Source organism: Taurulus bubalis, assembly GCF_910589615.1.
Source record: "Taurulus bubalis genome assembly, chromosome: 4".
Taxonomy (NCBI): Eukaryota; Metazoa; Chordata; class Actinopteri; order Perciformes; family Cottidae; genus Taurulus; species Taurulus bubalis.
Genome location: NC_136592.1, coordinates 15,723,954 through 15,745,480, shown reverse-complemented (window position 1 = coordinate 15,745,480; position 21,527 = coordinate 15,723,954). Strand labels below are relative to the sequence as shown.

General features: G+C 37.9%; 2 protein-coding genes across 2 annotated transcripts; both read right to left on the bottom strand.

The window, feature by feature from the left end:
• Nucleotides 1-7,688: 7,688 nt before the first annotated feature.
• slc38a8b (solute carrier family 38 member 8b) lies at nt 7,689-13,292 on the bottom strand (the record flags this gene model as incomplete). Its single annotated transcript, XM_079217540.1, has 10 exons — nt 7,689-7,791; nt 8,491-8,542; nt 8,722-8,924; nt 9,027-9,174; nt 9,259-9,373; nt 10,197-10,254; nt 10,364-10,468; nt 10,762-10,918; nt 12,290-12,488; nt 13,104-13,292. The coding sequence occupies 10 exons, from the start codon at nt 13,290-13,292 to the stop codon at nt 7,689-7,691; spliced, it is 1,329 nt and encodes a 442-aa protein (XP_079073666.1).
• A 4,373-nt stretch (nt 13,293-17,665) lies between these two features.
• nrn1lb (neuritin 1-like b) lies at nt 17,666-21,527 on the bottom strand (the record flags this gene model as incomplete). The annotated part of the gene is made up of 3 exons (XM_079217528.1): nt 17,666-17,966; nt 20,039-20,186; nt 21,473-21,527. 3 exons carry the CDS (start codon nt 21,525-21,527, stop codon nt 17,666-17,668), a joined length of 504 nt encoding a protein of 167 aa, XP_079073654.1.

Genomic DNA, 21,527 nt, shown 5'->3' with positions numbered 1-21,527 from the left:
CAGCTTTGTTGCAGCATATACTTGAAACAACCCACTGAATTTTTAAATTATTTACTGATCTCAAAAAGGAGAATTTTCTCAACCCTTAAAGGGAAATATTTGGAGATACGTGGTTCAACGAGACAGTTTAGTCGTGTTCATTTCCACAATATGACTGAAACAGGACAGTGATGGTTCGACCGTTTACTAACTAGACCATCACAATGTCCTGAAAACTTTATTTTGAATGATTAATTTAAATATTGAGCAATTTCTAATTCATTACATAAAATAATTTACAGTCAGAATCAAATTAACCCCAGAGCTAATCCTCGGCTCATGTGAACATGATTTATATGACAACACTGGTCATTTCTTGATTAGTCTGCAGTGACTCAGTTATGTATGGCAATATGTGGCATATGGCTCACACGTATCAAGTATTCCTCATCAATCATATTGTTAAGCAGCACTTGTGTGTATTAAAGGCATCTGCTTCTTGCTGTGTTCTTTCAGCTGCTGTTTACATAAACTAGCAAGAAAAACAGCCAGATGTGACAGTTTGAGCATAAGAGAGATTTAGGAAGGTGATAAAGAGACTTGAGATACGTTGAGCTGAGTGATAATTAAGTAGGCCTTAATTAAGAATATATCATGTCAGATGTGATTGTAAAGGAAGTTCCGCTGTGGCAGCAGCTGTAGACAAGCTTCAAGTAAAAAAAAAAAAGTGGCAAGCTTACCAGCTATAGCGAAATTATTATATTGTGGTTTTAAGTAATTTGCCAAATACTTTATCCGTATAGTCTAAATCAACTAATATAAAAACATTCTCAACACATTAATACAAAAAATGCATGAAGACATCAAGCCAACAACAGGACGCTTGAAATGAACATTTTGGCAACAATAGAACTGGACGTCTTTACGTTTCCTATTAAGGATAATATGAATCTATGTCCAGATTCTGCTCACTAAATGTGTAGCCAAATTAATGATTTGTGGTATTTATAGATGAAACTAAGCTGCATGTGTGGTTGACAGTGAAAGGAGTCCTGTGTGACGAATGTTTCGATGACACAAAAGTTGAAGCTGAATGAGTCGGTCCTACAGGCGCAGGCTCGTGGCCGAGTTGAGCCTCTTCAGGCCGCCATGAGGGACTTCTCTGACACTCTGTGCTGAATAAAACCTCTCAGAGTTAAACATCTGCAGTCTGTGGAGCTGTCTGTCGATAAGAGAGACACGAGGAGACTGAAAGTCACTGAACACAAACTCACCGGACTGTTGCCGCTGTCAGGGAACGGAATCACGCGTCCACGTGACTAAGAATAACACTGCGCGTGCGCACAGCAAAGAGGGCGGGGCCTATCTTAAAGGAATATGTTTGTTTTTTATTTGGTAAAAAACAAACATGGCATCGAAATAAAAGTGAGATTGCACAAATATTAGCGTCAGAATTTACTTACAGTACAAAATGTTCATAATGTTGAATGGCCCATTACATGAGAAAATATACATATAATATAATTGTTTCCTAATTATTGACACACTAATGTGATCATCACGTTCATGTTACAACTGGTAAATAAAAAGTGGAGTTCATTTTAATTGCTTTATTTTCTGCTGGGTTGCATGTGAATTTCCCCCCAGGGATTAATACATTTGTGTCTTAATTTATAAAATTAAATAACAATGTAGTTGTTAAAGGTAATTTGTGTTATGTGTGTAATGTTAATCTACAACGTTATCGATTAATGTAGTGGAGTACTACAGTAAAACATTTGCATCTGAAGGTTAGTGGAGTAGAAGTATAAAGTAGAAGAAGATGGAAATGATCAAATAAAGTGCAAGTACCTCAAAATAGTATTGAGGTGCATTACTTCCATAAATACTTAGTTACTCACCAATATTTCAAAGGAATTGTTATTCATGTTCTATTCATATGTAAAATAACTTTAAAAAATCAAAGTAGATGAACAGAGTGGATGGTTGTGAGACGATATTTTAATATATACTGTATTGCAATTTAATTCTTCCATGTTTCCAATCAGTATTACATCCTTCAGATATCAGGTAACAGGAAGCTGCAACAATAAACAATACAGAACAATAAACTAAATGTAGCTATAGTTATCCCGGGAAGTCTTACACAGGGTGTCAATTCATCCCAGAACATTTGCTTTGGTGCGTTAACTATTTCATCCACTGTTTTGAGTTTATATAGATCATTAGCACATATATTGATTTAATAAATATTCAATTAAATATAAATATATGTTAATAAACTGAATTGTAAACCAAAAATGCTTTGTGCTGGTTAGGGGTACATGGTTTAAAATAAATATCCGCTGGGGATACATCATTGAAAAAAAAATTGAGAACCACTGTTCTAATGATATGGTTATTTCATATTTTTCTGACAAAAGACGATAAGAGAATGTATATAAAGGTTGGCATTGGACTATTCAAACTTTTATTTTATGGGTGAATTCAGAATAATTTGAGTTTCTGTATGATCCTCTATTATACTGGATTTGCTTGTGTGTACATGTTTCCAGTCAGATTATCCACAGTGAGCTGATCTGTGTCATCCTGTTATATAATTGTTAGACCTCTCTACAGTGTGAGTTGATGAAAAGTTGTTTTAATGCCATGTTTGAATGGGCTTTACAAACTGCATTCACTTTCCTCCTCATCTAAGGATAATTCAGACTTTAATAAGAAATATGTGGCTAAGTAAAAACAGGACACTCACAGAGAGAGTCTCATACATAAATAATGGACCTTTGGGATATCCAGGTCCAATTAGGATTTTTTTTAAATGGTGGGTTTAAACATTTTGTTGTCCAATTCATTGCGATAAAAAGCGACACCTCTTGTAATATTAATGTGTGCTTTGTGAAGATATCCTTCTATTTATATCTTAATGGTCCTAGTACTGTCCAGATACAGGTTGAGGAAGGGTTTGAAGAGGTTTGGAGAAAAATAAATTGCTTGAAAATTCTTAGTCAAAAATTTTGTTTGCATACTAACTGCTAAACAGGATTGAAATAATCTATTTAGTACTTTTCTGCAGCTCAATCAACAATGGCTGACCTTAAGATTCGTTTGGGAAAGGTATGCAGAGCCATATAAAAAGAAGAAGAAGAAAAAACATGCCCTCAGGGACAAGGAAAGCTCTGAGTTTACTGTATTCAAATCAAGTGCAACAGCATACACTGTATATCACAATTGATATGAAAGAGATTGGAGGTTTTAAAGGTCGGATGTGACTATGAAAATAATTAAATGTGCTCTGCAAATGGGAAGAGAGGCCGACAGCTTCCGTATTCGATGTGGTATATTATTCCTAAAGGGCAGCCACTTCCAGCCACTTCCCTCCAGCATTCAGTTCACTCAGGTCTCAACTAACAAACCAACTGTGACTTGGTCATGAAGCTGCACTTTAAGTGTCCTACTGAACAACTAGCTGCAAAACCGTAAAATGAAGTTAAATAACTAACTCAACCATTTATCTTCATCTTGGTATGCTGTTCCATATTGCAGATTTGGAAACCTCTTCTGCCTATTTTTGGATTGTTATGGAAGGAATAAACTTTGCGACTCAATTTACAAACCCATATTCTTCTTAGGATTTGGTTGTTTTTTCTCTGTTAATCACACCTCTATGCTCAAACACCATTAAAAATATGAATAACTCAACAGGTACACATGAATCATAATCCATGAAATTGTGTACAGACATTAATGGTTCCCAGTTTATGTATCCTACTGACTTCAGTGATCCCCAAGTGCCACTACAAGGTTAAAGATTTTGCTTGTTAATGAAATAACCTCAGAAATATGGATAGATTGACATAAAATCCTGGACAAACAATAATGGTTCCTGGAGGCTCAGTTGGCCTTTTATGTAGCACCATTATCAGGTTGAAATGTGCATTTGTCCAACACTTGGTTTAAGACCAAATAGCTAATAATCAGACTAAAATGTACTTTGTGTTAAGTGGCGATTAGCAAATGTTAGAATGTTACCATATAAAACAACAGGCTAACTGGACTCATTGGCTAAATTACACGACATTGAATCTTTACTTACTGACAGAAATGTGCTTAGTCGACCGTTTTGCTTCAGCTGTTGAGATCCTCTGCCATATAGAGACATAACTTTTTAATAAATGATTACAATTATTGCAAACATTTGCAAACACAGTTAAGATTTTTACATAATTTTAACAAGAACATTTTGTGATTACAACAGTCACTGTGGTCCCTACTTAATTTTTTTTTGTCAGGAAGCTTTTTTTTTTCACTGAAAAGATGTGAATGCTGCAGTCATCACTTCACTGTAATTGGATGAAGAGATAAAGGAAAGTGGGAGAATGAAGCATGATTGTTGCCTGCATGGGTCCAGACCTTTGAATACGCCCACTCCACCGTTTGAGTTGACAATTCTGTTTGATATCAGGGAAGCCCAACGGCACGTGACAGGGAGAAGACATGTATCATGCAATCTTACTGCTGTTTTCTATTCTTCATTGTTATTCATAGTCACGTCTGTAAACACAAGGATATGATTAATTTGGAATCATGTTTTTTTTGCTGTACATATACATCAGATCTAACTTCCAAAGCAAATGTAATTAGTCAAGTGTGTGGGGTTTGGTTAGAGAGACTTTATTTTCCAAAGAAAACTGTCAGAGGCTGTGAAATTAAAAGGATCGTTGCAAATTATTGTTATTTCCATGTCACAGAAATATACACATTCCAATTTCATCTTTACTAAACTTCTGTTATATTAATTTTCAAATTGTGCTAATCTAATTGAATATGACCAGAGATTGATCAATACATTTGCAGTAGTCTATGAAGTTATTTTGTTCAGCATGCATTTAAATGTCATTTTCATCATTATGGTTTATTTGCACACAATCATTTGTCTATAAATTCAACAAAAAAAGCAAAGGAGAAACGCTGTTAAAACATTTCAAGACACTAGTGTGCATCTAGTATTATGAATAGGATTTATTATGATCGTGGTCTGCTGCTCTCACACAAGGTGACAGAGGCCTCTCCTTCACCTGAGCTCATTGCCACTGCAGCGATTATCCCGGAGAGTTCAGCTCGGAGGTCAAAGATTTGCTGTCACCAGTTCAATAAAGGCCTGAGTAGCAAAATGATGGACCCATGTTATCTCCATCACAATGATCTCAGCCTGCTAGTCATAACCTTGAAGGAAAACAAGGTCATACAGAATACATGCACACAGTCATGGCATGCATACAATACTCCGTTAGATGCAGACACAGCGATACAGTAACATCCCTCTTTTATTTTGGTCATACAACTGCAGGCTATCTGCAAATTAAACAGGAGCTTAATAGCTTTTTTCCATTCTGAACACAAAAGGCATTCAGATTACAATCGGTCTGACAGTGACTGCGAGTGACGACACACACACACACACACACACACACACACACACACACACACATAGACACACTCTTGCTGACACTCTTATCAGAAACAATTAACATTTAAAAGGAATGTTGCTACTAATTGCCATTTAATTAATTAGGACTTAAGGAGCCTATAGGCCCTGCATTACAAGCAATCTTTCAAAAGCAAAGTAGCTACAGGGGACAACATAATAATGAGGCTTGGAATTATTTTTCACAGGCAGAGGAAAATGAAAAGATAATGTAATGCAGAGGATAATGGATGACTTTCAACAATGCTGGTGGATACGGCTTTAGGGATGGCAGTGTTGGCTGGTCGGTTGGTCCACCTCTTTGGTCCAGACTGAAATATCTCAACAACTATTAGATTGATTGAAATGTTGTTCAGACTGACATTTATGTTCCCTTCAGGCTGAAATGTAATAACTGACTGACCTTCCCTTTAGAGTGATCATCAGGTCAATGTTTCAATTTGTTTTCTGTTTTTCTTCAACCAGTATTTCTATCAGCCTCAACTGTTCTGTACTTCTTGTTTTGTGCTAATAGCTACGTTTTTAGCTGATGCCTTTATCCACAGCAACATATAATAAGTGCATTCAACCATGTAGATACAACACAACATTTGAAGAACTTGCAAAATGTTACATTTTGCTTAGTAAACATTATACCTGCTAAACATCAGCATGTTAGCAGCATTGTCATTGTTCGTGTGCTAGCACACTAATGCTAGTTCAAGTCACCACTGTTAGTTCAGCCTCAATGAGTCACTAGCATGGCTGGAGACAACTATTCTAATGTTGGGTGTGACAAGAAGCAATAACTGTTGTGAAGTCATATCATAGCTAGGTTGGACATTTTTTCATTTGTTTAGGCATAAATGTCTGATGAACTGAAGTGCTAAGCTCTGGGTATCCCCATGTATGATACTTGTATTTCCCAGGACTGCTGAGTTGCCTTTGAAAGAGAGTGCAGCTGTAGGATTCAAAAAGGAGTTTGTATGATTTCCAAGGATTTTCTTTTTCCTGCATTTAGTGGATTTAGTCATTTGGCCAGCAGGTTGAAATATAATCCCATGAGCTAAACACAAGTAGAGTATCACAGTGTGAGGTTTTCCCCAAAGGACATTAATGCTGCACGGGATGACGGATATATAAAGCAAGCTGAAGCATTTATCATAGCTGCTGTGTGTTTCTAGACAGTCTGGAAACACACAGCAGCTACTGTTCTTATTTTGTGTATGCGTTCAGATAGATAAATCGGCCCCTATGTGAAGTTAGCATGGCTGATGTTGCTTTCACCACACCCCTCTAGGCACAGATATAGCACCCATTTTCTAGATTTACTGTAAATCGTTACTCATTCATACACTAACACACATGTGTGAGCATGTGCACACTCAGAGTGCATGCCATAACTCCTTTAAACTGGAAGCCAATAAACTATGATATTCAGCATACCTCAGCCATCAATCTGTGCTCAACGAAAGCTTCAGATGTAAATCACTCGTATGATTCAGGAGGTCAGTGGAGAGAAAGGGACTAGAGAAATGAAGAGGAAGGATAACAATCATGTTCTTGAAAGAAAAAAATCTTTATGCTATTGATGCATGTTATAATCTGGTACATGTAAACAAGCATTTCAAGGGCACACAATCCATCTATGTACATTAACAAGGAACAACGTCTTGCTTTACAAAACCGTGGCACGCTATTGTCAAAACGATCCCCAGCACCATGATAACAATAATTAGAACAGGTTTTTTTCTCTTATCTGTGTCTCCAGTAGGCAATTGCACACATATATGAATGAATGACTATGCAGATAAATAAATAAATCTGCTGTAGTACAATACTGCCCCCTGGCAGGATTTTGCAAGCACAATGAAGACTCAAAGAGGCAACACTTTGTGAATGTTCATCTAATATACTAAAAGTATATTATTGGGATACCAAATGAAATAATAAAACAAATACTCAAACTATATTTTTCTACACTTACCTAACAATGGAATACTTGCATCCTTCTCTTTGACATTATATTATTGTCCATTTAAATCCAATATGTATGCATCACACACAGATAAATATTCTTACAGAGTAGATATATTCTATATCCAGGTTATGGATGACCTTGATAAGGATCATATGTACAACTGAAAACCACCTTTACAAATGCAACTTTCAGTTTCAAAAAACGCTGTGAAGTCACAGTGAAGCAGCTGCTGCAGATAGTGTAGTGGAGAAAACGGTGGGAAAATCAGAGTTTGTTGCAAAGCTCCATGATAGCGATGGTGGTGCTCTGTCCGAAGATGAAGGCTCCAACTACAATGGTTATGACTCCCCAAATTGATAAAATCACCCTGCAAAGAAGAACACGAGACATCAAGAGAGAGAAGTCTTTTAACACCAACTTCTTCGGCAACACTATGAATCTTCTCCCTCACAGTGATTAATAGTCATTAATTTAAAAGGTCAAACATCTTCCTTTTAAAATAGATCTAATGGATATCGATACCCATAGAAGCCTTTCCAACCTTACAGACATTTCATTTTATTTGTGAACTTTAATGATGATGACTGATTGGAGCAGATTGTTATTGTTGATAACTTGCATCCGTTTTGTAATGGTTACTCTGCAGCATTTAATCTGCATTTAATTTTAGTTTAATTTGCTGAAATTAAAATGTGTACTTTGCAAATAATTTCAGAGGGAGAAAACGTTATTTGGTACAAATTATAGAGGAAATAGACATTTCCTTGCAAGGAAGTCTCTATTTAAAGATAAACCCATTCATTAGTTATCAGAAAGTGTATTTTCCATATATTTTGAATTCAGCTGAGTCGGCTGGGAAGAGACTAAAAGACTCTAGGTTACGATAGCAGTTGGAATTAATTAATCCATTAGAAGTGTATCAGTTAAACACTATTTATTTTCCCTGTAATTTGTTGCAATTACATTATTCTTGTTTAGGAATTTACTCCGAAAGTTATGGACCGTGAAATAAAATAATTATCATAATAATCTCATGCACATATGAGGCCGTAAGGTCCTCACTCACCTGACTCTTGGAGTGACAGATTCATTTTGCATAGTGAACACCAAGCAAAGACCTGCAACACACAAACCAAACGTTACTAGCTTAGCACCTTCCATACAGGTGAGTCCAACTCAAAGTGATTTACAGGAGACTAATAATAAAATATAACAAATATAATTATCTAAATACAAAGCCATGTTATTACAAACAGGGATACATACACATATACATATGTTAAGGTTGTTTACATACCAGGAAAAATAAAGATGAAGAAGGCACTGATTCCTCCGATAACACTGATGACCTCCCCCATGTCGGGGACGAACATGGCGATGAGAAGAGTGATGGTGATCCAGATCACAGTGAGAACTACTCTGCATCGACTCTCAAATGAATGAGTGACGATTCCCCGACGATGTCTTTGAATACGCAGCATCAGGTTCAGGATGACAGACCTGTGTCACACACACAAACACAGAGAGAAACAACATGTTCAGAATTAAAACACACACAAAAACTCACACAATACAAAACAAACCAACTCCGGTGTCACTCACCTCCCCAGAAGAAGAATAATAGGATAGATGGTGATGATTGATATTCCAAAAAGTAGTCTGGAGATGATCATGACCACATCATTTCCTGGATATGACATCAAAATATCCGAGGCAACCGCTCGTCCAAACGTCATGAAGCCGTACACACCTGGAGATAAGAGACAGCGAATGTGATTCGTAGCTTTCAGGTGAGCACATAATGCAGAGGTCGATAGTTTAGAGTTGAACTCACCGGTTAGAGTGTAGATGAGTAAACAGAAAATCATGGAGACCACAGAGATGACCACCCAGTGGAAGAGGTTCTGGTTCTCCATGCTGCTGTAGATTGCAATACAGGCTTCATGGCACTGCAAACACACACAGACACTATGATTACTATGCTCAGTTTGGGAGACTTTTTTTTCTTTTTAGTTATCCAGAGTCATGGCTGTTTTCTAGTAGTTTTTTTTTAAGAGTATCTTGAACATTTTTTTAAGAGTATCTTGAACATTGAGTAACTTAGTTAGCATAAATGGATATAATGGATAAGAGGGAAACGTAATTTCACATTTCTGTACGTCTTGCACATGCGGTATTTTTGATAAATAAAGTGGACTTGACTTGACTTTACTTGATTATATGGGATATATGTATTGACCTCTGCTACTACTGTTCCCAAAATATAAATATTTGTATTGTTATGGCTGTACATGCTATAGAAATTGTTTGTGTATGTAAACAGGAGTTGGGCAAACATTTATGTTCTTCCTACTTAGTTAATTGGTAATCATTGTTAATCATTTGTATAGCATGAAAATGAAAAGCACAACAAAAGACAATGAGCACGTTTTGAAAGGTATGCAAGGCAATAATAGCAACCCAAAATATTAGGCAAAGAAATGTGTCTTGCATCCATTTCTCCATTTGCATTAGCTAACATTTCATGAGCATTCATTGCTCAGATATTTTACAATCAGAAACTGCCAGTTATATTATGGCAGGAATGAAGTGTGCAAAGACCTCCGATGATATGAGCATTTGTACAAAAGCACTACATGAAATAAAAATAATTGCTCGTCTGTTATTGTTGGTTAGTTTGTTCTCTTGCATTTCTTCATTTGGACAACATCAAATCCATGTTCAACCAGTTGAACGTCCAATTGATTACTTTCTACTTTAAGTAGATCTTACCTGGAAGCCAAAGCAGATGGTCGGCACGACACTGAACATTGAAGCCCATGAACTCACACTAGAAAAACAAACACACACATCAATTGATGCACACAATTCAACCGTAATCAGAAGCCAATGATAAACACACAACCACAAATGCATCCATTAAAAACAGTGTTACTGACCCTTGGCTGTGCTCTGGAGTAATTATAGCAGTGTGGCTCTCCATCATGTAATATTTGACAATCACTGCCACACACAGATACGTAGCAGCCAGCGTTCCCAACACACTGACATAAGGAGAAAACCGGTAGAAAACCATTTATATATACACATGACATTTAATAACCGACTTATTTTAACATACTCTTATATTGATTGTTTGTTTATCATATTATACTGTATATTTTCCTATTTTCATTTTTAAATGATGTCTTGAACTATTGCACTTTGTTTTTTGTTATGCACCAATCACCAAGCCAAAATTAATGTATTTGCATATGTACTTGGCAATAAATCAATGATTCTGTTGAAATCACTTAAAGATGAACACTTGACTGGATGTCATTGTGACCACAGATACCTTGTGTACTTCTGGATGCCGATTTCTTTTGGGATGGACAGGGGTAAGATGATGAAGAGGCACATGATGAAGAGGGCAAACCGTTGGTCGGAGTACCAGTGATAAGGCATCTCTCCCTCACTGGACCCAGTCACAGTCTCATATAAAGAAATACTCACTGGAAGAAGAACAAGGCAGAGTCAAAATTAGAGTCTAATTATCTGCTGAAACTTACAGACATAACAATAGTAGCAATAAAACAAATGTCTGCATGCTCACAGAATCATTGACATATTATTGAAAAAAATGTGTCTCCTGCTTAAAAGTCTGGTTTATGTTGTTTAAATGTATGCAACATGAATGCATTAATGTTGAGGGATGAAAATAAAGAATAACGACAACAACAATTCACGCATACGTGCTTAAATTCCACGAGAGTTCAATTCTCCATCTGCACTGTGCTCTGTGCAGACTCTCTGATCATTGATGGATTTTTTTGGTGCAGTGTGTTTGTAAATCCAATCAAGTGCTCTGTTGAAAATTGGAACAGAGCAAAAATATTAAAGAGATTTTAAGCGTTTGAGATAGTCAAAACGACAAAGGGAGAAATGAAAAAGGGTAGCATTACTGCTCCCAGTCACATGTTTTACCCTAATACTAGCTCAAATGAAAATTGAGGATGATTTGTGGTCTGAGAGATTAATTTTTTGATTTGGAAATGGCTGCTAAATTAATCACAAACTCCTAATAACATGAACACATTGTGCTCCAATACAGGCACACATATCTTTAACTTCTCAACATCTTTGTTGCAAATATGTCTTGTATTTCTCATTCCTTGTTTGTGTTATGTACTTGTATTGTCTGTTTTACATTGGAGCAACATGTACATCATTTACATTTTATTTTACATAGTCTTTTATTTACATTTTATGTAAAATATGTCTGATTCTGAATTATTATTTAACAGGTGATAGCGCCATAAAGACTGTTTAGTGCGGACACAAGTTAAGTGACAATGGCTCTAGTCAATAGAGCCATTGTTGCCAAAATTATTTGATAGTGTTGTATGGAATAGGACATCAAGTATGTGATGAACTGGTTGGAGAAATAATGTTTTGATAAGATGAAGTCTTGTCAATGTAACCTTCAAATAAACCCTTGCACCATGTTTTCCCAGCCCAGGATTTCTTCAGGGTTTATTAGACCTTTTTAATACCACACAGAATGCAATGTAATACCTGTTTGGCGGTTATACCAGAAAGTATAATGGAAAACCAATCAGGACAATATGGCCCAGAATTATTCATTATCATAAGCATCCAATACAATAATTCCGAAAGATATTATGAATCACTGTAATGCAAAAGGACCCAGGTGAGCTGCATAGCATGGATGGATAAATTCCCCAATTAAAAATAACTAAGAACTTTGCAGTTTATGGCTACTTTCCTGACAAAGAGATTGAAAATAAAACAAAAGCAGGAGCCATTGAAAGTAACGAGAGAACCTACATCGTGAAAATAATATAACGTCATTCAGGCCTTACATTTCTCCAGCTGGTCCTGAACCACCACCAGGAAGGCGACACATATCATGAAGAGGTTGAAGCAGAAACAGACTTCACAGAGTTGACCCACAGCTCCTCCACACACCTCTCTCACCACGTCCTGATACGTCTTCTGTCTGCTGACTGATGAGGCATAGCCCAGGATGACCAAACCACTGATGAGGAAGACCAGCGAAACCTGCAGGACACACACAATGAACGCATCATGAGACAACGGGCCCCATAAAGATTATTCTGCTTATTCTAATGTAGGTCTAACTTGTTTTACTTTGAATGGAGACTAACTGTTTGTATATGTAGTATTATAGGAACATAAAGAGGAAAAGGACTCAAATTGAAATCAAGAGCCATCTGGAGCTAATTCTAGGAGCCCCGGACCTCTTCAGACCCTGGGCCTGTTCTTGGAAAATCAGAATGCAAATCCATCCATGACACGCACACATTGTTTGCTGCCGTGCAATGAAAGGTCAAGTCCTCACCTAAACTGGAAGCTTCATTAGAGCTCACATGTGAAAAGATGTGCCTCTTTCACACCAGGGAGAGACTGAGTGGTGGTGAGTCTCTACATACACAGTCTGCAGGCTAACAACCAAACTAACCCCCCAAAAGCTTTTTGACGAGCCAGATATATCAAGATATACAGGCCAATACAATGTAGGCATTTGCTGTTCAAAGTTCCTAATAATTCCATGAATAGGCCTTGCAGGGCCTTCAATACGCACACCAAGCCTGTATTAAACAGTGGACAACGACTGTTGGTGCATGTTGGAGGTGTTTGGGGTTTGGGCCTCACCAACTCCACACTGACGGCACTGGTCACTCCCCCCGCCTTCTGGAAAGCCCAGGGGAAGTTGAGCAGTCCGGCCCCGAGCGCGGACTTCAGCATGATGAACACCGCGCCGAGCGACCCGAGCCGCGGCGGGTCCGCGTGAGACGCAGAGCGGGCCAGAAGGCTGATGCTCTCCCGGGCCAGTTCCTCCATGGTCCTGAACAGGGCTCCGAGACTCACGGCAACGGGAGGGACAGCTTTAACGGATGCTCCTCAATAAGGACTTTCAACAACTCTTTCAAAGTAGTCCAGGTGCTTGGTTCATCTCTTCACAAGTGTATCTGGTGAGTGAGAAACCAAGCAGATATATAGCCTCCACCCACGTGCACACACGACTCACGTGGTCTAATTGGACATTTTGACTGTTAAACATTTCACTCTGAGGCGACACATTCGTCACTAAAGTGTGTATGTTTGCGTGTGTTCTCTCTCTCTCTCTCTCTCTCTCTCTCTCTCTCTCTCTCTCTCTCTCTCTCTCTCTCTCCCTCTAGGTCTGTCTGTCTGTAGGTCACTGTTCAAGATGGTAAGTAATAGTTAATAGCAAGTCATTTTCAGCCTGGCTGGATTAACCTTTGAAGATGGTCCAGGCAGAATACTGACCCTTGGTACTCACATTTAGTCTCTTTGTGGTTTCTTTGTAAATTACTTTTGAAGAGGAAGAAGTTAACTATATTTACAAGCGGAAGAGAATCGAAAGTCATCCAGACTCGTATTCAGACTTAGTGGTAATTGTATTAAGTAAACCCAAAATTAAAATAATACAATGTGCCAAAATTATATTTTGACATTAGAATCTCAGAATTAAGAAATTGTCAGAGGAACTTTAAGGTAATAAAACAATTGTCATTGAATTCCTCAGGTGTATACTGAATGTTGCTTGTTCCCTCTCTCTGCCCATGTTTCCTGTCTATCTCTATACTTCAAATATCAAATAAAGGCAACAATGTAAACGTAGATGTGCTGTAAAACGTTAGTAGTTGTTTACCTGCGACGTTAAAGATGACACAGACCATCAGGCCATTCTATAGAAATGTATTTTCAACATTTCAACAGCTAAATAGCCTTGCCTTCTGATAAAACATAAACTTAGTTACATTAGTGTTATTTATAATAGGTGGAAATCACATCATACATCATAAAAACACAGGACAACCTCTGTCTTTGATTCAGATTGTGGAAAAACTCCTTTAATGGAAAATGTGTTCGATGCATTGCTTACTTTTAATTTATTTCTTCTATAATTCATATTTATTAAATGTATTTACTGAATCCCATTTGTAGAGTTGGTGTGCAGTGCAGCGTACAATGTTCTAGCATTAATTAGTGTGCTAGTAAAATGAGGTCCTGGATAGTACAATCTGCTACACATGGAATTCATAATCTCAGTCATGTTTCATGCTACACACCATCTGTTAGAGAGCATTGATTCGTAAACATTGTTCTAAAATCTCACTGACTTTTCAGAAAAAATAACTTGTGCTTGTATCTTGAGCATTTCAACAGCTGGGCAGAGAATGTGAGGCACCTAAATAAGATTTCATGGTGATGTTGCAGATTTTCTCAAGTGAAATGCAGGATGAAGAGAGATTAGAGTGAGCAGGCGCACCAAGGTGTCCTGGGGACAATTCAAAGACCTAGTTAGTTTTTCCTCCAGGCTGTTTTCAGAAATATCTCAGGATTTCACTTTCCAAAAGCCTTATCAATTTTTAATGAAGTTACCCAAGATGATGACAGTCATTATATTTTTCTATTAAAGGATATTGTTGGACCATCAAAAAGAAGATTTAAAGGATATAAGACTTGACAGCACGTTCTCACGTCACACACCTTTGCATCTGATGACAACAAAGCACCCTGACTGTACAAGATGTTCTTAGTAACTACAATATAAACCATGTCATTATTAGACACACAGAGAAAATGCTCTGGGAGTGTGATGCTGTTGTATAATCTCTGGAAAAAAAACACAAAGGGTGGAGATGGAGGTAGATGGATCAAACAAACGCAGGATGCTTGTGTTTGAGACCAGTGCTAAGTTATTTGGAACTTATGTTAGTGACAGGCTTTCTTACAATTTGTTTACCTTTTACGTGTGCTTCAGGACCCAACAATTATGTTTTTCCTAACTGAGTGGTTTTGTTGACTAAAGCTAAGTGCAATAGGGCTGACAAAGTGTCAGTATGTGACAAGTTGGAATGAGAACGTGTTGGACCTGCTTTTTTTGGAAAACTAAATAGAATATGTATAAAAACATTAGTCTGGTAGACTGAAATGCAGTGACAGAGGCCTGGAACCCTTATCTCATCTTTATTAGTTAGTTGTCTTGAATGATCTTAATTCATCTTAATTATCTTAATAAAAAAAACACAACTGTGAAAGCTGGTAGTTTTTTTTAAGTCTTAACTGACTGAAAATAGACACAACAGATGTTTACAGCTTTACAGGCACACAGCCTTTAGATTCCTACTCAAACTACTGTAACAACATCATATTTGTTCATATTTCATGTGTAAAAATCAATCCTGGTCCATATATTAAAAGCTCTGACTGAGTCAGACAGCAACAGATTTGAAATCCCCTCTCTGGCCATGGTGACCTGCTACGTTTTGTCGCCATGACAAATCATGGTTATAATCTGGCTTTTAAACATGTAGTCTGTCAGTAAAACGTAGACAAGGCCAGAGACTTTTAGACACAGTCTAATTTCAGATTTAAAATGTAATCAGGTACGTCGTGCAAATTGTGTGCAAACTGCATCTGGAATCAACTGTGACATCTATGAAACAGCACAATTTAAATCAACCATTAAACCTGTGAACTTTGGGTTAAAGAGGCTGCATGGTGGCATTTAATCAGTGTGACCCATGAATCTTTAAGCAGAATATAAAGCAGGACGTCCACCTGAGGTTTCAGTGACAGCTGCAATAACTTCTTAAATTTAGCATGCTGCAATAATTAAGTTATCACCTCTGACCTTTAGATGTCATACCTGCTCACTTCATGTTCAAGTCATGGCAATGCTGACACGGCAACACGTTACACAACCAATCATTTATTTCCCACTTACAGAATTTATGCTCCGAGGGCGGTAAGACTGACTTCAAGGGTTTCGAGGTGCAACCTGCTTCGACTAAAGACAGACGAGATTAATCTACTCATGATACTGCTGTTATGAAACAGCTTAAGAGTATTAAGATCACACGCACACGCACACACACACACACGCACACACACGCACACACACACACACACACACACACACACACACACACACATACACATACAACTGACTCAAAAACCCATGACTTGAAAAAAAGTAATAGTTGCGATTTAAGGAAAATAACTCGGCGTTGTGTTTGTCAGTGCACCTTTAATTTAAGTTTTTTTTTTCAGAATAAAAATCAGACTTAATCAAAGAAGCATGTATCACTCTATACTGCGGTGAAAAAAAAAGAATAATACAAATAACCAAAAAACAGAAAACAATACAGAAAACAATTTGGTATTGTGAAAACCAGTGAATAAAATACAGTCGGTGTTTGTATTACAGCTCAGTAACAAAGAAAAGTTATACAACATTAAATCACTTTAAAGCAACTGTTAATGCTTTTAGGATTAATCCCACTCCCTCCTTCCACTAACTATGCCACTTAGCATGTATTTGTGTTTAATTATTAGATATTATTATCTTATTTTAGAGTGCGTGCTCTGTATCCTTTTTAATTGCTTCACGTGGGATGCATACAATTATTGATTGAAGTGAAACGTTACATAACAGAATAGAAAAAGCAACATATAACTGCTTCAAGAAGGACTGGAAAACCACTGAAAGGGGTCACATGGAATTACATTTGTAACATCATGCACACACTGTAAAGTATGCTCCCACACAAAATCAAATTTTCAGATTTTAAACTGGTCAAACAGCATGATAAATTAAACTGCACAAAAACAGTTTTGCAGCCTGTAATAATACTCTGCGCTAGATCACACCTGATTGGATCACAAGCACATATGAACACCTGGCATTCCTGAAATCTCTTTTGTCCTAAAAAATCAGGCAGTATTCCTGAAGTACTGCAGTAGTGACACAAATAAAACGTTTACAACAGATTTCAATTTTAACTTAGAGATTTGTCTTTCCGCCAAGTTATCTCAGTGAGTCGGAGAGACTTTATCTTCATTACCTGTTCATCACTCCAGCCCATATAATGTGACCAGGCAATAGTAGACAATGTGAATTCAATCACAATCAATCATCCACTCATTTCAAGTGACACAGTTGAATTTGTCAGAATGAAAGCAACTTCTTTGTCAACTTTTTTTCTGAGAGCAAGACGTGATATTTTCAACATTACTATTAAATGCCTAAATTAATGCTCCACTGTGTCCAGTTATTGAACTCCTTATTTTAGGATCGATTTGTACACATGACATGTCAAGAGTGTTTACCCTTGTGTGTTTGGATGGTAGGGGTAGCTGGACGCTGATGCCCGGCTGTCTGACTAAAATACTTAAAGGGTTAATTAACTCCTCAGCAGAAGTAAGGTGCTGCATACAGGTAACAACAGTGTGCTGAAGGTAGGGCTGTGCTTGTTTGTTTGTCCTTTCAGCTTATCCTGGTTGGTCTGGTCGGAGGTGGGAGGGCTCTGGGGTGCAGGCACAGTGCTGGCTGGGAGGGTGGTGCGGCTGGCACACATGTCATAGAGGTTTCCAGAGAATTGCGTCTTCCTGGACTCTTGTCTTAGAGACTCCCAGACGGCTGCCGCTTCACCAGGACACCCGGCCAGAGCGGAGTTGGCACAAACATGGAATGCATTCCAGGACCTTCAAGGAACCAGTTATGAGGAGAAATCAGTGAAGAAATGTAATGACTGCAAGTCAAGAAACAGGTATAATGCAGCAATACAGTGATGATGGGTAACACCTGAGTAAAAATGAGTACCTGGTTTAACTGTTCATGTTGCTGGTCTGGTGTTAAATTACTTTTCAAAGCTTTAATCCTTAATTTTTTGTAACACCTATGGTTACTGGCGGTGATAGCTGGTATATTTTAACAAGACAGGTAAATAGAGAGTGCCATTCAGGGGAAGTAGACATGCTGCAGCTCAACAGAAGAAGAGCATTGCTTATTGCGTAATATTTTTAATAGAGAAAGTAAAATAATAATAAAAAATCTTCGGCCCCTTAGCATAATTTAAACAATATTTATAAAATTATAGGCCATAAACTCAAAACAATGATTTTAAAGACTGTGTAATCCTCCGTGCTGCACAATCAGGCGATAATTCTCTGTGGGTTTCGTCACTGCAAGCACATGTTACGTCCACTGTGAATATAACGAGTTTATAGCATGGACGCTCTGTAATGCTGTGCAATCCCAACATCAGCATGCGAACATGCTCTCAATGAAAATGCTAATATGCTGGTATTATTAAGCAAGTATTATGTTTACCATGTTCACCATCTTAGTGTAGCATGCTAACATTCGCTAGCACAAAAAAGTACAGCTGAAGCTTTTCTTCCGGTTTGCAGGCATTTTCATTGCAATACATAGTTGTTGAGACATTTCACAAAAATCCCAAAATGTCAACCTCTAAATGGCACAAAAGGAAAATTCAGAGGATCACTAAGAATGAGTAAGATTAATTATCTATGCTACAGTTGTTGACCAAAGAGGTGAATCGACTGACACTAACATCACCTGCTCCACATCGCTAGTCAACCCTGTCTCCTAAAAATACTTCCCCCAGAACTAATACGCATTCCCAATTACGTTTGATCAGAAACGTATCTCCTCCCTGATTATGTTTGTGTTTGACGTATTACACATACGTTGATTATACACATATAGGTTGATTAAACACGTATGTTGATTATACACGTATTTTTGTTTTATTGTTTTTATGTTTGTGTTTAACGTAATACAAATACGTTTACAATCGTGTGTTTGTGTTATTGTTTTCTTGCTTTATTTAAGCATATTTTAATTTTTAAACTCTGTGGAGAAAAAAGAAAAGAGGGGCGGGGCCGGCCTGTGAGAGCCGGCCGGCCCAGGCCGGGCACCGGCCGCACCGGGAGCCCGAGAGTCGGCCGCACCGGGAGGACCGGCCGCACCGGAGCACCGGCCGCACCGGGAGGCTCGGAGCTCGGTCTTCAGACGCTTGGCGTCACCGTCAGGCCGTCGGTAACAGCCTCCTTTGCGCCAGCTCCTGTCTTCTCTGAGTCGGGTTGTTTGTGAATGCAGCCCAAAGTGTGTGAAAAACTCCATCTGGTGCAGTAAACCACTGCGATCATCCTCAGACACTCGGATCTCTGTGGTCACATCAAGTGCAGAATCTGACGTGAAAAATATTCAAACGGGCGGAAGGAGTCACGGGACCCAACATCCGGTTTTCAAAATACTAACTGATATGAATGTGTTCAGAACATTTCTGACCACATCCACACATCTTTACTGTAACAGTACGTTGTGTTTGACATATTACAATATTTCTGTAAGACCAGTACAGTTAAGATGTTTGGAATAAAGCAAGAAAACAATGACACAAACACACGATTATAAACGTATTTGTAATACGTCAAACACAAACATAAAAACAATAAAACAAAAATACGTGTATAATCAACATACGTGTTTAATCAACCTATATGTGTATAATCAACGTATGTGTAATACGTCAAACACAAGCATAATCAGGGAGGAGATACGTTTCTGATCAAACGTAATTGGGAATGCGTATTAGTTCTGGGGGAACGTAATTTTTAGGAGACAGGGTTGCGCTAGTGGGCATTATATCAGTTTTAAGGATTATAACTTTAACAATTTGAGACAAGTTGTATCAAGACAAAAAAAAGCATTTACTGGATGGTTACCACAGTGATGGGCAGACACACACCTGCAGATTGAATCAATGTCCTGCGTGCTCTGGTCTTTTTGTGTATCCACCAAACTGTCTCCAAGTGCGAGTAAACACTGAGCAAAACTCTTGTAGATGGAACCACATGAATAGGGAATGGCAGCCCCGAAACACACAGTGACCAGGCCTAATGGAGCGGAAGAGACAAGAGAAAAGTAGATTTTAAACTTGAGAAAATCAAGATAAATGCATTTATCAATAAATTTATATGGGGATGAGTTTGAGACGACGGAGAGAAATCCAATCTCTAGATTCTTTGGGTCGGGGATTTCATCTTGTGGAGTGAGGCCTATTCTGTTCATCGAGGCATGATCCATCTGGTGCTTAGATGGATCAAACAAATACAGAAATATGGGTATAGTATGTAGTATTCCATTCATCTGGACGGATTATACAATCTCGAAGCCAAATTCAGTGTAGGACTACAAAACCCTGCACGAGCTGTCTGAGTGCATTGATCAGCTCATACATAACATGTCCCTCTGAGCCTGGTTTCAGTTGTCACTGAAATGTTCCTGAAAAGGTGAATCAAGGTTTGACTGGAATATTTACAGTAGACATTGATTTGGAATAGAGGACATTTGTTGCATTAATCCAATCAGTACATGAGGCTGTGGAGGTGTGTTTCAGTCGATTTCTTCCTGTGAAAATAACCCACACAGATGCTTTGTTGTTGGCCTTGAAGACGTGTAGTTGTCAGCAGCCATTGGTAAACTGTTCTGTAACTGTAACTACAAGCTACGGTATGTGAGTATTACACCTCACTCTCAAGCCTTGGATATTTGAAAATGTGCCATCTCTATATTTGACTTAATATATCAGTGGGTAATTATTGTATCTACTGTATAAGCTATTTTTAGCTTTAAAAAGTAGTTTTCCCCTCTTTTTTCCCTGTTCCCTTGTATTTGCATGCTTATATGTATCTGTGTTGTATAATTAATGTTAATTTATTGTTTATCACTCAATAACCTTTTGCATGATTTTACTGCAAAGCATTTTGTAATTCTAAAAAAAAAATCAAAAATAACCTAAACAAATTACAGATAGTAGAATTTGCTCCTTAATACAATATGTTGTTCCTAAAATACACACAGAAAAGGGAGCTGAGAGCGGGAGACAATCAGAACATGAGGGGACAGTGAGCATTTCATTAAGGTAAGTGCATTTGTAAAACCTGTCTCTCCTCAGTTTCAGAATAACCTTAATGGAATATCCTTCATCAGTCAACGTAACTATTTTGGAGGGGGCTAAAATGCCTCTGATCAACCTGAGTTCCAAGACATATGTGCATAAAAAAGACACATCAGGAAAACTGTGTGCAACATAGGACAGGCAAGAGCAAATGTAGCACTTACAAATGTTTCCAGAAGACTTAAATGCACACTGAGACAACAATTAAAGAAACATCCTTACTAAGGCAGAGAGCGATGGGCAGCAGCATGGTCGCCATGCCTGGTTGGGACTTCAT